Source organism: Grammomys surdaster, unplaced genomic scaffold (genome assembly GCF_004785775.1).
Source record: "Grammomys surdaster isolate TR1022 unplaced genomic scaffold, NIH_TR_1.0 242, whole genome shotgun sequence".
NCBI lineage: Eukaryota > Metazoa > Chordata > Mammalia > Rodentia > Muridae > Grammomys > Grammomys surdaster.
In genome coordinates this window covers 7635754-7651419 of record NW_021604687.1, presented here as the reverse complement: position 1 = coordinate 7651419, position 15666 = coordinate 7635754, and the positions used below count along the sequence as shown (strand labels likewise).

Sequence of the window (15666 nt, the reverse complement as noted above, 5' to 3'; positions counted from 1 at the left end):
CCTTTGGAGCACAACTAACTGGGTCTGATCAAAAGACTGGTCAGAACTGTGTCAGTCTGTGGCACAGCAAGGGCAGGTTCAAGGCTTTCAGACATATCAATGCAGCTTTGACGATCAACTGAGGGAAAGCATGCTGCCACTGCTTCCTGGAAGTTCTCCCAAGGAAGAACACTGAAGCCCCTGAGCAGGAGGTACTGCAGAGTCAACATCCAGGCTAAGAGGTTGGAGCCTGGAACAGGCAGTCCCACACTGCTTTCCTGTTTCTGAGGTCCTTTGAGTCAACCAACAAACAATGGCTAGTCCTGGTGGGTAAGTACAGGCTTGGTTTATTTCTCCTTGCAGCGCCTTTCTGAGTTGTAATGAGAACATCTCATCACATGAGCCTGCTGGATATCTCAGAGTTCGTAGAATAAGTGCCTGCTCCTCCAGCAGAGTTCATTCTATTCTCAAACCTTTTCTTCATCGGAAATTGCACGTTCAAGTAAAATATTTAAAGAGCACAATTGCTTCGGGGGAGCAACATTCTGTCATTTCTCTGTGTCCTGTCCTCGCTCCCCTGCTTGCTCTCATCGGGAACCCCAGGACTCAGAACAGTACAGTAGCTTAAAGTGGAGACTCCAAACCACAGCCCAGGATCTGTGTTGGGTTCTGGTTAAATCAGACTTTGTGGTTTCTGCATGCCACTGAACACAGCTGTTCTCGCAGGCATGCTGGGCCTTCCCTGCAGGTCAAGAAGAATGCTAGCATTGGCAAATTCCACCAGCCCTGGAAGTCCTCTGTGCCCCCATGTCTCCTTGCAAGCTGTATTTTACCATCCATGTCCTTTGAGGTTTTCCCCATGACTTCCTTACCGAATCATCCACTTTTATCTCATCCTTGATCTTTGGACCGATCCTATCCCATCCTTCTCCTTTCAAGGTCATTGGTCTGTCCTACAGCAGATGTGCCTGTGGTCCATATACAAAGGCTGGAAATGACAGCCAGAAATTGCCCTCACACTACACCACCTTGAAGCCTTCACTCCATGTAAGGCCCTCACTAGGTCTCATAGGGACGTGCAGGAGGGACAGCAGAGGGGCAGCTCTGTGGACCTTGTGCCTGACATCTCTGCTGCCACGTGGCTGTCCTATGGATGCACACAGGATCTCAAGTCATCTTGGACACAGAAAGCCATCTTGAAATCACCTCTGGTGACATGCAATGGCTTTTCAGATGCCCCACAGACACCGCACCACTTGGACTGGCTGCTGAGTGTTAGAATTTTGCCAGTGATCACATTCCCAGTCCTCATATGATGGCAGCAGAAAGAGGATTTCTGTGCATCTTTTGTTTTTAACTGTTCTGAGTCCCCTTGGCAACTGAAACCCGGTGACCAGAGAGTGAACTGTTTGGAGCAACTTTAATCCTTACCACTAAGGTAAGGCTCCTAAACTTTGTCTTTTCAAACCTTTATCTCCCCAATAAATTTTTATGCAACCCCATGAATGCAGGCATATAAAATAGGTATTCAAATCTAACATCTGCTGATGATAAGTTATAAAGAAATGTATTTTCACACAAGTCTCTGGTATACATGTAACTTCATCATTTATGAACACTGAAAGCAAACTTGCATATTAATGGGACGGGTTGCTTGTTAACTTTATATAAATAATTAAATGTTGGCTAAATATTTAGCTCCTTGGGACATAGAGCATCTTTAGTACTTTTCAGAGTTGATTGATATTTTAACTTTATAATTGTCAATTCTGAGAACATCCCTTCACATAAATATATCACACAAAATAAGCTCAGAATCAAGGCTGCTGTGAAGTCAGCTGACACAACACAGGCCACTGCTGCTAGAAACATCTCGAGCACATTACATGTTGGCCTTCGAACTGCCTCTTGGTTGTTACGCTTTCGGAGACCCTCTATCGTTGGCACAACTTTCATGACTTCTACACTGAGTTAAGTGACCTCAAATCAGTGCTGAATCTCACAGTTTAAGAGGCTGGCCACCGGGACACTTTGGAAAGTTCTAGAATTTGTCACAAGTGGTAATTCATGGTTTGCTTACAAATCTCTGGCTACCTGTTTAGCATACTGTCTGAGATGTTGTGACTTCACAAGGCAGGCCTCAGCTCCACCCTCTGGGGATGTGACACTCCTTACTGCAGAAAGTGTAGATATACAAGCATCCAATCAGAGATAGGCTGCACTCTATCTTCAGCTGCCGATTTCTGCCCTACACATTTTGATGTCTTACAGCCCTGATATTGCCTGAGGGGCAGGTGTCTAAGTCCTTCTGCTGAGGGACAGAGCTATGCCAGAGGTCTGAGCTGTTTGAGCCAGCTCCGTTCTACAAGACTGTCCTGACTACATTATCATAGAAATGGGTGCTATGCACAGCCAGAGAGCCCCAGGCAATTTCAGAGAGGTTATAAAGTCCAGAACATTCTTTTTCCTGGCAGATACATTGCATTTGGTCTGGGAATTTGAATTTTCCTCTAATGATGCAGGATTCAAAATATTCTCATTTGATTTCTTACCTGCCAGATAAAGACGTGAACATAAAAAGAAAAACTATGGCTTGTTCTTTCTTTCTCTTTCTTTCTTTCTTTCTTTCTTTCTTTCTTTCTTTCTTTCTTTCTTTCTTTCTTTTAATTATATTGGGTTAGGTAATGCAAAATTCTGATCAAAGCGACTCCCTGCCCTGCTGTTCTTATAGAAACTGATGACCTTGGTGGGGTGCTTAGCTTCTATTCTCTGTTAATAACAACAACAACAAAATTGGGCAAAATGACTGAAGAATATTTTAATTGAATTCACGCTTGTCAATTTTATTAAAACAATACAGGACTTTACAAATGCTAAATGCCAATCCTACAAAACACATTTTAACATTTAAGATTCAAAAATATAATTTTGTGTTTATGCATATGTAAGCACGAGTGCAGTGCCCATGGAGGCCAGAAGAGGGCATTGGATCCCCTGGAGTTGGAGCTACAGGAAGCTATGAGGCAGCTAATGTGGGCAGCGCTTCTCATACCTGCTGGGCGGCTCTCTGGTCTCCATGCTGCTGTTTTCCTGATAACCACTTGCCCATCTGTTCTCTTAGGCTGAGCAGTCAGAAAGAACCGGTGTTTATCCCAACAATATGGAAATCAAAAAGAGAATTCCCTTGCAGATACTAAGGAGAATCCACAGGAAAAGTTAAAAAATGTTGCTTTGGAATGCTTCCAAATTTTAACATGGTGACTGGGAACGTAGCTCAACACACCAGTGGAACGAGCCTGGATGAGACTGGGGATTAAATCCTCAACATTATATTTTAAAAGAAACCATAAACAACAAACAACAACAGCTTGGCAAATAGGGGAGGCATATTCAGGTGGAAGGGACCACAGGCATCTCAGGTGTGGAACCATCACTCCGCTATTTCACAGACTAATACACTGAGAAAGCTCAGGGATTATGTGTGCCTGACGAGAAGACAGCCCTACGGCCTTTTCCCAGCTCAGCCAAGATTCTGACCAAGGACAAAAGAAATGAAAAGAGGCACAAGAAACTTTGTTGCATAATGTATCAGAAATCGAGAAGCCCCGTGGCAAGGGAAGATGGAAGGGTAGCAGGAATGGGAGTCCCAGGTGTGGCGTGTGGGAAGGATTCTAATTCCAACCAGGGAGGACGGACTGGGGTCTTGAGAAACTGATCTTAAGAGGAAACTTGATCTGAGCCTGTGGCAGCAGGCAGGTGGATAAAGGTGAGTGTGTTGGCAGGGAGGGGCTTCTGGGTGAAGGGTTGGTAGATACACCAACAGCAATGTTTTAGACAAAGAGAAGTCACAGAGCCCGATGTCATCAAAAGACCAGACCACATCACACCTGCGGTCACTGCTCTGAGTGACATGAGGTGGCTTTGCTTGTGATGGGTGGACCTAATCTATGCAGGGCTCCTGAAAAGCAGGCACCTGCAGGAGGATCAGTACCTAAGGACGCAGGCTGTGGACTGGATTTGGGATAGGGAAAGGCACGTCCTAAGCAGAGTGAGAAAACTTTCCCCTATTTAAGTATGACCATGCTTTTCAGGCAGGGGATGCTGATGCAGAGGGACCTGGCAGTGACACTCAAGCGTCCAGGAACTCTGGGATGAAGCCCTGCAGCACAGAAGCCCAGAGTGTGAGATGCTGATTTCCCTGACATAGTGCAATGAATGGAAGCTCTGAGGCAGCAGGGTTAGAGAGATCATGGGGAGCGGGATTCACCTCAGGTCTCTGCTGAGCTGTTTCTAGCACCGTGTGGATGGACACCAGAAAAAAACAAGGCCAGGGAGATACCATGAGAAACGAAGTGGGTGATTTTGCATTCAGGAAGTCCAGCTGCCCAACACAGAAGCCAGAGGCCCTGCTGTACCAGCAGCTCGGTTTCTATAGAAACAGTGCCCTGCCTTCCCCAGCATCCCCTCCTTTAATAGACAGCTAGCGATGAGGAAGAGCTGGGGTTGAATTTCCTATCCTTTTGGAAGAGCTAAATGCTTGGAAATAAGGAAGAGATGCCCTTTACGCCCTTTCCACGTACACAGTAGGAATTAAACACTATCAGCCATGACAATAGCAAGGGAGAAGATGATTACATTGAAGGGAAATATTTAGATGAAAGCTCATAACCTTCACCTTCTAAGCTGAAAACAGTCTTGGTCCAAACCCATGTAGCATGGAGACAAGAAACTGTGCTAAGTGCTTGGCCAAGGTAATTGAATTTTTCTATACCAGAACCTTCAACCCTGGAGGCCCGGCCCAGGCTCTCTGTTGTGCTGTCTACACAACCTCCATTCAAGATTCTTGGAGGCTACATTCCTAAGTGAACCCTTACAGACATTTAGGAGGCTGCCACACACTCTTTCCCCTGTGACCCACCAGCTCCCCATACACTCCACACAGCCTCTTGCCTTCAGAGAGATAGTCTTTTTGTTCCTCCCCTGCCACTGAACAAAACACTCTCCCCTGAGAAAGGAGCTGATACGAATAGTGTGCTCAGGTACCCCACCTCTGCTGCCTTCCTGAGGACAATTTCCAAATCAGTTTATCAGAGAACTGCAGAGCTTGTGAGATAAAGGAAGGGAGGTACTTGCTCTCAAAATCAGAAAGGGGGCTGGAGAAATGGATCAATAGTTAACAATATTGGCTGCTGCTATAGAGGACCAGAGTCCAATGCCCAGCACCCATATGGTGGCTCACAACTGTCTGTAACTCAGTACCAGGGGATCTATGTCCTTTTTTGACCTCCTCTGATACTAGGCAACCATAGGCTATGCATATATACAGGTGAGTAAAATACTCATACACAAAATTTTTAAATTTTCAGAGAGAGAATTCTGTGCATCCACCACTCCATCGTGACTGAACCCGCCAGGGCCCAGAAATAAAGGATGACCTGTCCACCTAGAAGACATTTGCCCGCTGCTGCGGTCTTCTTAGACCAGCTAGATTGTGATGAGGCTATGAGCGTGCTGTCCAGAATAGGTGCAGATCCTATCTGAGCAGCATTGGCTGCAACATCACTGCCAGACAGACAGACAGACAGACACAATAAACCTGACATTGATTTCTCGAAGCTTCTGTCAGAGGAGCTGTACTTTCTTCCATGCCCATAGCTTCAGGCTGCTGGAGCAACATCCCCCCCCCATTTCTACCTCACCTGCCAAGCCCTCCCATTAGCAACAGTCTCTGACTCTAAGTGCTTGCCACGCTCCCCTCTCCATTCCTGCCCTCCTCAATGTCACCTTAAGTCTGTTCTTTCATAGAGTGTGTCTGTCTATAATATAGAGCGGCCATATGTAGGGCATATGAATGGAAGTCAGATGCATATTTTCTGTATTTTGTGCAGAATAGCTATATAGATACATATATTATTTATATAAGAGAAGACACAAGGCTAGATGAATGTATTGTGGGTAACACAGTGGGGGGGGCACTGCTGTTTGAAAGCTAATGTCCTTGTTCCATTCGCTCTGTCTATTAACCATCCCACAATGGTGAACAGTAGGAGACAGAAAAAAAAATTCACTTTCTCAATTCTCAGTTGGGACAGGAACCTATGGCATTTATTCCACTTTAAGAAAAATAAGCATTATATTAAAACTGGCTCAATCTTATCTGGTAAATGGTGACACTCACATGAAATCTATTACAGAAGATTAAAAATTGATTTTTACAGTGACTTTGATGATCTTCAAAAACATTAGGTTTCATTTGAATTAAAGTCTCTCTCTCTCTCTCTCTCTCTCTCTCTCTCTCTCTCTCTCTCTCTCTCAGTGTGAGTGTGTGTGCGTGTGTGTGTGTGTGTGTGTGTGTGTGTATGTGTATGTGTGTGTGTTTCATATCCATTGGGCTTATAGCCAGGATGACTTTTCTGACTTCCAAACATCTGTAGGTAATTTGTGAGCACATGCAGTAGTGGCTGAGATAAGTTTATATGCTTCTGTTAGAGACAGACACTGTTTTGGGAGCTAAGAGGCTTTCCATTTATAAACATGGATCCTTCCTCCTCTGTATATTGTTATAAGTTTTCTATACTAGCCATCTTCCCCATGGCCTACTGAGAGCTCTACTGCAACAATCAATTTTCTGCAAGTCTGGGGGCCAGGAATCTCTCACACCTGTAACTCCACTCCCTGGATCTCACAGGTCCTGTGTGTGTGTGTGTGTGTGTGTGTGTGTGTGTGTGTGTGTGTGTGCTTGTGTACCTGTAGAAGACAGAAGAGGACATCAATCAGATCTCTTGGAGAAGGAGTTACAGGTGGTTGTGAGCATCTCAGGAAGAGGTTTTAACCACTGAGCCATCTCTCCATGCTCTCCATTTCTAACTGGCTGACATAATGAAGTTAATTTTCCAACTTAACGACATGGCATATACATAAAAGAAAAGAAAGATGAGCCGGGGAGCCCAGAAATCTCTGATTTGTCTGCTGTCGTTTCACTGATTGCATTTGTAGTCCAGTCATCTGTAAAACTAGAGTATCAATTAAAAAAAAAATCCACCCAAAATAAGTTTAAAGCTGGGCCACTTTGAGGGAAAATGTTGTAAACGTTGTTCCTGGGAAAGGGCACGTGTGGTTTACATCTCTATAAAATCAAATCGATATGCTTGAAATGGAAGGAAACCATGACGTGGCATGAAGGTCCCGTTGTGCCCTTAACATTCAATTTATTAACCAGAGTTTAATTTTAAAAGGATCACAGGATTATTATTTTTATAGGCAACGCTGCCTGAGAGGATCAATATCGCACATCGAGGGAAGCACTTGTCCTGCACTTGATTAATGAATCATTATCGTCGGAGTAATTAAAAGGAGCAGGGTCGGGTACGGTCAGCATGTACAGCTCACTCGGCAGCTCCTGCCAGCGCTCACAAAGTTAAACTCACCCATCAATCCGGCTGCAAAGGATAAAACGCTTTGAGTAAGAAATGAAAAAGGTCTACTTTGTAGAAGGAAAGAAGACCCCTAGGGCCAACACCTAGGAACCACCCTGCCCACCTGGTGATATATATCAAAGAAAGATCATCTCACGCGAGAAAATGAACCAACAGCATAGACACTAACTTAATATTCTGAAATTCTAACCTACAGGTAACAGATCCATGTAAAGTTTAGAAATGTGCTGGCAGCAGTTTAAAAAAAAAAATTAGCCTGCCATGTAAATTTGGCTTTCATACCCTCCTCAAAGTCTCTCACTGCCAATAGCTCACGTCCCCTGGGAAGAGATCACTTCCCTGCTTCACAAACACGTCTTTTTTTTTTTTTCTTCTTCTTCTGGCTTTAAAGAGCAAAAGCTTGTTAACATGTCAGAATTTGTTTGCTGTGGTTCACAGCTAACAGCTGACCCACCCAATAACAACTCACGGCAGCCTGTTCTTGTTAATGTTGTTGATGCAGAGTGCGAAGGCTGGTTCTCTGTTCTCCCAGCTGAGGCAACTGTGCAGGTGACGTGAGCCAGGGGTGGTGCTGCCTGCGCCTCGAAGGGACAGAGCAAAGTAAGGCATGTTTGATGCTGTGCTTGACGTCTCCTCATTCTATGTCTCTGTTATGAGCAACCTGCTATTTTCCTGCAGCACTCTCAGCTTCCTGTTTGGGCCTCATGCTTTTCACGGTACTGTGTGAATTCTCCCTCCTTCCTCCCCTCATTCCCTGATTCTCTGAATTTGCTGATCTTAGAGGGAAGAACTTTGTATGTCCTTGCTACACACATTGCATGACTTCGGGCAATTTTTATTGAAAGAATTTATAGTGAAGCTAAGTGACCATTTGCGTTACCCGAGCACTGCTGATTCTGGTGTTAAGTACATTTTACAGTAACATTTTAAATAAAATTTAGATTTTTAAAATATATTTAATAAAACATTATGTCCAGGAGTGAGACATGAGATGGCGTGACAGGGAGATAAGGCGGCTTCAAAGCTCACCTAATGAAAATTGTATTATAAGAAAGAAACCTGGACATGGGGAATATGGCTTTTGTGTGCTTGTGCTGTTTCAATTGGAATTAGTGACCTATTTATGTAGATGTTTTGTTATAATCTCCAAAGCTGTTGACATGTCTTAAGAGAGCTTAGTGGAGCAATCAGTTATTCTACAGCCCTCAGAACTCTAGAACTACCCTCTTCAAAAAAAAAAAGGGGGGGGCAAATTATCTTCAGAGAAGTGCATCCTGGGTAACAAAGTTGTCTGCATAATCTGGCTGGAGCCACAGGACACACCATGTTCCCTTTGCATAAAGGTGAAGAAAGCATGAAAGTGGAGGCTGGGGTGGGGTTTAAAGACCAGATATCTAAACTTTAAAGGGCAGGAGAAAGGAAGGAAATTCCAAAGGACTAAAAGGAACCAAAAGAGGTGGGCAGGAAGAAATAGGGAGATGGAGAGAGAGACTATGGAGGAGGTAAGAGAAGAAGAGAAGGAAGGAAGAAGGAAGGAGGGGGGATTCACATGGTACTATGGTACCATGAAAAGCACAAGGCCCAAAGCTTTGAAAAGTAGAGTGGCTGTCCTCTAGAACAGAAGTTAGGATGGCACCAAGAGAAAAGAAAAGTCATGTGATGACATCGACATCTCGTCAAGAGGTGGACAGCACACCTATGTCATCCTGTGTACAGGTCGTGTCAAGGTCATGTCATGTCACAGCCATGCTCAGAATGCAAATCTCCACCCAAGTCAGATGAGGCAAAGACAGTGACTGGGAGCTAGTATCAAGACCCATGTATGGGAAGTTGTAGGCAAAAGGAGAAAGCATGTCAGGGAGAGGGGTTGGGGGAGAGAGACTCTGGAGTTCCCCCTTAGATCTAGTTGTTCACAGAAGGTAATGAGTCATCCCTGAAGCTGCTAAGCTCAGTGAGCATCCCACAGTGTATCTGCCCTGCAGCTACCACTGGTGTGGAGATTAAGGCACACTGCAAACTGGGTGCCACTTTGGTCACAGCTCCAAATGACCCCCTTTCTCCCTGTACCCTTCAGGGAGTAGTATCCTAGGCATTGCTAATGTCATGATGAGGTCCTGGGAAGGAGAGGACTGCAGAAATGCTTAGTCTTTTTAAAAATTCAGGTTAGGAGAACAAAAATAATCACCTAACACTGGTAAAAAAAATTTTTTTTTCCGAATATACGGATATCTTTGTGGTACCAAGCTGCTTGAGAAGCCAGTCACAAAACTAACAAGTCCCAGGGGCATAAGATGTCACATCACTGAAGGATTAGGGCAGAGAAAAAAAAATAAGATGGACTCAGGACTCAAAGGACACCCAGCATGAAGAACTTGGACCTGTTGGGCTGACTGACATCATGGGTAGTGGTTTGTCGTTGGATCTCAGCGTTGGTTGTTTGTGGTTTTAAAATCAGGCTACTGGCATGTAAACATCTTTAGGAAAATCTAAGTCACCAAGAAAGAAGAAAGCAGAGACAGCCGTGTGCCAATGCATGAGGACCACAGTGACAGTGTGCAAACAGCCATGTGCCTGTAAGCAGAGACTGGAGAGAAACAGTCAAGAACGGTCCTGATAAAAGCTGATATTTTAAAATGAGTCACAGTTAATTCCAACAGCAAATCACCAAATTTCACTAAGAGCAACTTTCAGAAGCTTTTTAGAGTCAACTTATTTTTAACTCTACACAATGATTTTTAAATAAAATTGGCTAATGGCTTCTCAAAGCGGGTTTCCAACTAATTGGCTTTGTTTAAATAAGTGTAAAATTTACAAGGAAACCGATTACAAATGAAAGATCCTAGGACATCTCCACCATCTTAGTTTCTTGTCAGTGTGATGGAACACTTTGACAGCAGCAACTTAAGGGGAAATGAGTTGATTTTCAGTTACATTTTCAGGGTACACCGTATTGTGGCAGAGAAGTCACAGCCACTGGAGTTTGAGATAAACAGTCACATGACATCCACAGTCATGTTTCAGACTGGTGAAGGCTGGTGTTCAGCTCACATTTTCCTTGTTATACACACGCCATGATCCTAGCCTAGGGAATGGTGCTGCCTATGGTGGGCGGGTCTTCCCAACTCAACTAATCCAACCAAAATTAAAATAACACCCCACAGGTATACCCAGTGGCTTGTCTTTCAGGTTATTTTAGATTCCATCAACCCAGTAGTTGTGATTAACCATGATATCACCCAAAGAGGCTGTCCGTGGACCTGCACAGGTGACAGATTACTGGTTACAGAGTCATAGTGTCTGCACTTGTGTGATTTGTTCACCACTAGCCCCTTAATGTTAGTGCAGAAGTGTTCTGTGCAGATTTTATTAGATTTTTATCTGGGTGAGTCTCGGTAGAATATCTTAAATTTTGTGGAGGTTATATTTCTCAGTCATGCAAAGACATATTTGATTTACGTAATTTTTAAAGAGTGTGTAAGAGACAGACAGAAAGACAGACAGACAGACAGACAGACAGAGAGACAGAAAGACAGACAGACAACAAATAGGTTCACACCAGAGTGCTTCTGTGGAGGTTGGAGAACAGTCTCAGGTGTTATTCCTTTCTTTCCACCTTATTTGAGGCAGCACCTCTCATTGTTTGCCATGGCATGCGCCAGGATATCCAGCCCACAAGCTTCTGGGGATTCTCCTGACTCCACTTCCTACTCTTATATAGGACTACTGAGATTATAGTCAGGTACTCTACCATGCTAAACTTTTACATGGGTTCAGGGGATATGAACTCAGGTCTTCATGCTTGTGTGGCAAGCTCTTAACTCATGGAGCCTTCTCCCAGTCTTTATGTTTGTTTGTGCACTATACTATTTTCTATTTCCCTTCTCCATTTCTGGGTCTAAGGACAAGATAATGTAAAACCTAATGCATATTGGAGATATGTCACTTACGAGCATCAGATAACCAGGACAGGGAAGCTGAGGGGTGTTTGTTTGTTTGTTTGTTTGTTTGTATGTTTTTGGCAACTAGATACTACAAGCTCAGGTCATCTGGGACAAAGAACACCAATTGATGAAATCTGTCCATCATATTGGGCTGTATGTTATTCTGTGGGACATTTCCTTGATTAACAATTGATCCAGGAGGACCCAGTCTGAAGTGATAGTGTGACACTTTGGCTGTGGCCCTGGGGTGTATGAGAATCAAGCCAGTAAGAAATGTTACTCCATGGCTTCTGCTTCAATTCCTGCCTCCAAGTTCCTACCCTGACTTTCCTTAGCAATAGATTATGACCGACCGAGAGTTGTAAACTTAAACAAATCCTTTCTTCCCCAAAGTGGTTTTGGTCAGTGTTTTATCTCAGCAACAGAAAGACAACTATGACACTGTGTATTGCAACAGCTGTGCCTGACTGGCAAAACACAGATTCAGGATGAGGTCACCAGTCTTGTATTCAGATTGCTCACTCGGACACAGACGATGGAGATTTTTCTATGAGCTAATGGAAAGAGAGCAGTCAGCACCCTGGACAGCTCTAGAGAGAGAGAGCACTGAGGTTCCTTAAGATCCCTTCGAAAAAAAGTTACACACACACACACACACACACACACACACACACACACACGAACCAAGTGTGTTCCTGAGCAAAGCAAAGTGGTCCAAAATAGTCACATATCAGCTTTCTGGTTGAGAGAGAGAGAGGGGGAGAGAGAGAGAGAGAGAGAGAGAGAAACAGAGACAGAGACAGAGAGATGACAGAGGTGTATTGTGAGATCCTTCAATCTTGACATATCTAGCAGTTTTTTAAACACAAGGACTTTATCAGTTACCTTTAATTGCAAGCAACCCGTAGCCTCTGTTTTTGGAAGAAAGATAGCTTGATTTGTGTTTCTGTCTTTCGGTAAATGTTTTGTCAATTTTTTAAAAAAAGGAAGTTTTTAAATTGAGGCTACATTTAGCTATGTGCCATTGGTTCAACTCTACATCTGAAACGTAATTAAGGCTTCCGTGAGTACATAGAAGGTGAATACCATGATGCTATAGGCACATATAGGAAGTGAAATGGTCATTGAGAATGTAAACAAACATGTTCACACCTCACATGGCTGTTTTTGTTGATTTTGTGGCAAGAGCAGCTCAAATCTACTCACTTATCATGACTCCTCTACCTGACAGTTGTACTACCTATAAAGCTCCCGATAAACACCTGCCCCCACCCATGCTTCTTCATCCCGTACAACTGCTGCTTTATAGAAAGGGTATGTGCTTATTATAACCTAATACTGGAAAAAACATACACACCACAGAATACTAAGCACACTTGACCAATGCCCATGTGCATGGTTGCATGCATACACACAGACACATTTCTGGTTTTTGCAGGACACAAACACAGTGTTGGAACTTGATGTATCTGAGTTGGAGGAAGGCACCCTTCAGAACTCTCATGGTGGATGTCACATTGATCTGCTCTGATGCTGACCTCAGACTTGCCTGAGAAGCAGTTCTAGCTGTGCATCAGAATGAAAAGAGGGAGCTGCCAGCTCTCAGCTAGGATCTTAAAAAACAAACAAACAAACCTAATTCAGATGGGCGGAGACCAGCTGGTGCTCCCAGCACTGTCTGTCCTTTCTGCTAGCGACATCTAGAGCCTGCTTAGCAAAGCAAATTCATTCCAGACCCATAACCCGAAGCTTTTAAGCCAGATTTCAGTGTGTGTGTGTGTGTGTGTGTGTGTGTGTGTGTGTTTCTTGTCTGCATTGCAACCCAGTTATATCCACAGGATGCTAAGTAAATAGAATCCACTAGAATTATTTATGGCTCAATACCACCCTCAAAGAATTCTAGTTCTTTAAACCAGACGTCAATAATGTGTCCATTTTCCCCCAAGACTGACCCGCCAGAGTGAGGTACACTAGTCTGTGATATCTTTTTCTAGCCAGAGGAATCTGGAAATGACCAGGAAAAAAATGCATGATGCATGGCTGTGAGTGGGCCTCCCACCAACTCCTGTCACCTCTGTGGCCGTCCCTATGCGATCATAAAACAAAACAAACTCAACAGTTAACAGTAGCATGGCCTCCCCGGTTTTGTAAGATGTGGCAATTGAGATCCCCTCCCTCATGGAAACATTATTACTCTCTTGCACCAAAAATTACTAAACACTGAAGTCTTGCTAAGTGAGACCCTGTATGTCTCATGGGCACACCTCATGTTTCCTCCAGGGTGATGGGCTGCCCTGCTCTGCAAGGGTGAAGGAGACTAAGAGGCTTGTGTAAAGACCCAGGTGCTACAGATCCACATGGAAAAGGGACCTCAGGAACTCTGCAGACACGGCACAGCTGAGGGCTGCTGCAGCCAAACCAGACCTGGCTGCCCAAGGGCTCACCTGGGAGTTGCCTTCTTTCCCCGGAACAGGTCTCAGGAAAAGCTCTCCCTCCCTGAAAGTCCTAGTGGGACCAACTGCTGAGAGGGATCAGTACATGACCTTCTGGCCCATTTCTGTGGCTGCCACTGGTACCCTGAATGAATTCTTGATTTCTAGGTGAATATGCAAATTCAGTATTGGAAGCCTAGACTTCCAGCCTCAAGAGTAAGAGACCTCTCTGAGAACTTCTTGAGGAAGGAGCATGGTCCAAGTAGAGTTGCTGGAACTCGGGCTTGCAGCCCTAATTAGCATGCCTGGTGAGAGCTGTATTGGGCTTGGGTCAGAGGCCAGGGCTCTAAAGCTAGGACATTTTTTAAAGTCTAATCCTTGGGTGTAGAGAGAAGGTGTCTGGGGACAGTAAAAAGGGGACAGAGTGGAGAGGAGAGGAGAGCCACCTTGGTTGGATAGTTGCCGTGACAAGTGGTAAGAAGAAAAAAACAACCTGAACTAGCTGTTCCCTGAGCCATAAAGCAGGAAAATAAACCTAAAACACAACTCTAAGCATACACACATCTAATTCCCTCCTTGAGAACCACAGCAGGATGCGGTTACAAACAGACATGCATGCATCCAGCGAATTCCAAGCATAGTCCACATCTCAGCAGGCACAGCTCCAAAACCCTTCCTGCTCCAGGTACCAACTCCTGGCCACCACCGCAAAGATCTGCTCCGGACTATGATGACTGAGATCAGGAGCCAAGGAGAGTGTCTGAGCACGCTCCCGGCAAGGCAGGAGAAAACGCAAAAAGAGGCGTAGGGGACCCAGAGACCCTTACGAGTCGCCAGGCCCGTGTGCATCGCCGATGCTCCCACCACCGCCACCCACCCACCACGATGCTCTTACGTCCTCCTCGTCACAGTCGCTCCGCGCCTGGTACTGGAACCGGGGCCGGCCACCAGCACCGCTGCGCTCCCGGGGCGCCGCCGCCTGCGCCTGCGGCCCGAGGGGCTTCGGGCCCGCATCCTCCTCCGGTCCCTGGCCACCCAGAAGGCGACTGGCCTCCGGGGGCGCCGGAAAGGAGCGTGAGGTGTTGATCTTGCCGGTGAACCTTTGGTACAGCGAAGCCATGGGCCGCTGTGCGCTGGCTCGCTGGTTAGGAAGCTTCGGAAAAAAATTTCCTTTCTCTCTGTCTCTCTTTCCTCTCCCCACCCCCTCCAGCAGAAAAGAGAGAAGGGGGGAAAAGGAGGCGGTGGGGAAAGAAGAAAGGCGAGCCTGGCCTCTCCGCGCCACTCGCGAGTCGAGTCGCCAGGGTGCTGAGCGACTCTGCCTGGTTCAGCTTCTCCGCCCCCTCCCCGGCGGGGCGGAAGCCAGGGGTCGGAGTGATCGCTTTCTCTTTTTGCTTTGCCTTTTTTTTTTTTTTTAAAGTCCTTGCCACAGCCACGTTCGGCCTCACCAAAGAGATGGAAGGAAGGCAAGACACCAGAAACACACCAAGGGAGCGGACATGTCTAGGCCCCATTATTTGGCACCACCTAGATACCAGCTCATCTTCTGGTTCCCCCCCCCCCCCCCGTCCCCTGCAGCTCCTCCATTCCCTTCTCAGCAGGGTACCCAGCTCCCGCTGTGGCGAAGGCACCTGGAGACTTCCAGTTCCAGAGAGCTAGATACAGGAAGACTCTCTGGATATCAGTTGGGTTGTGCATGGGGGTTCAGGGCGGGGGCACTCACAGCTGGGCGGGAGGTCGTGTGTCCCGGTGAGAGAGGACAGCACTACAAGAGGACAGAGCTGAGCAAAGAAACCTTAACTGCCTTGGGGTCCCTAGGGCTTCTGGGTCATGGCTCCCAAGGTATCTGCTTTGGTTTGCAGGACGCAGCTGCCTTCCAGT

At 45.6% G+C, this 15666-nt stretch overlaps 1 protein-coding gene across 1 annotated transcript in view; it reads right to left on the bottom strand.

The window, feature by feature from the left end:
• Dpp6 (dipeptidyl peptidase like 6) overlaps positions 1–15093 on the bottom strand; it is a 613823-nt gene extending 598730 nt beyond the window's left edge. The window contains exon 1 of the mRNA XM_028774777.1: positions 14684–15093. Within this exon, the coding sequence (XP_028630610.1) occupies positions 14684–14908 (225 nt within the window). The 5' untranslated portion in view covers positions 14909–15093. The remainder of the gene's footprint in view (positions 1–14683) is intronic.
• Between the last annotated feature and the right edge of the window lie 573 nt (positions 15094–15666).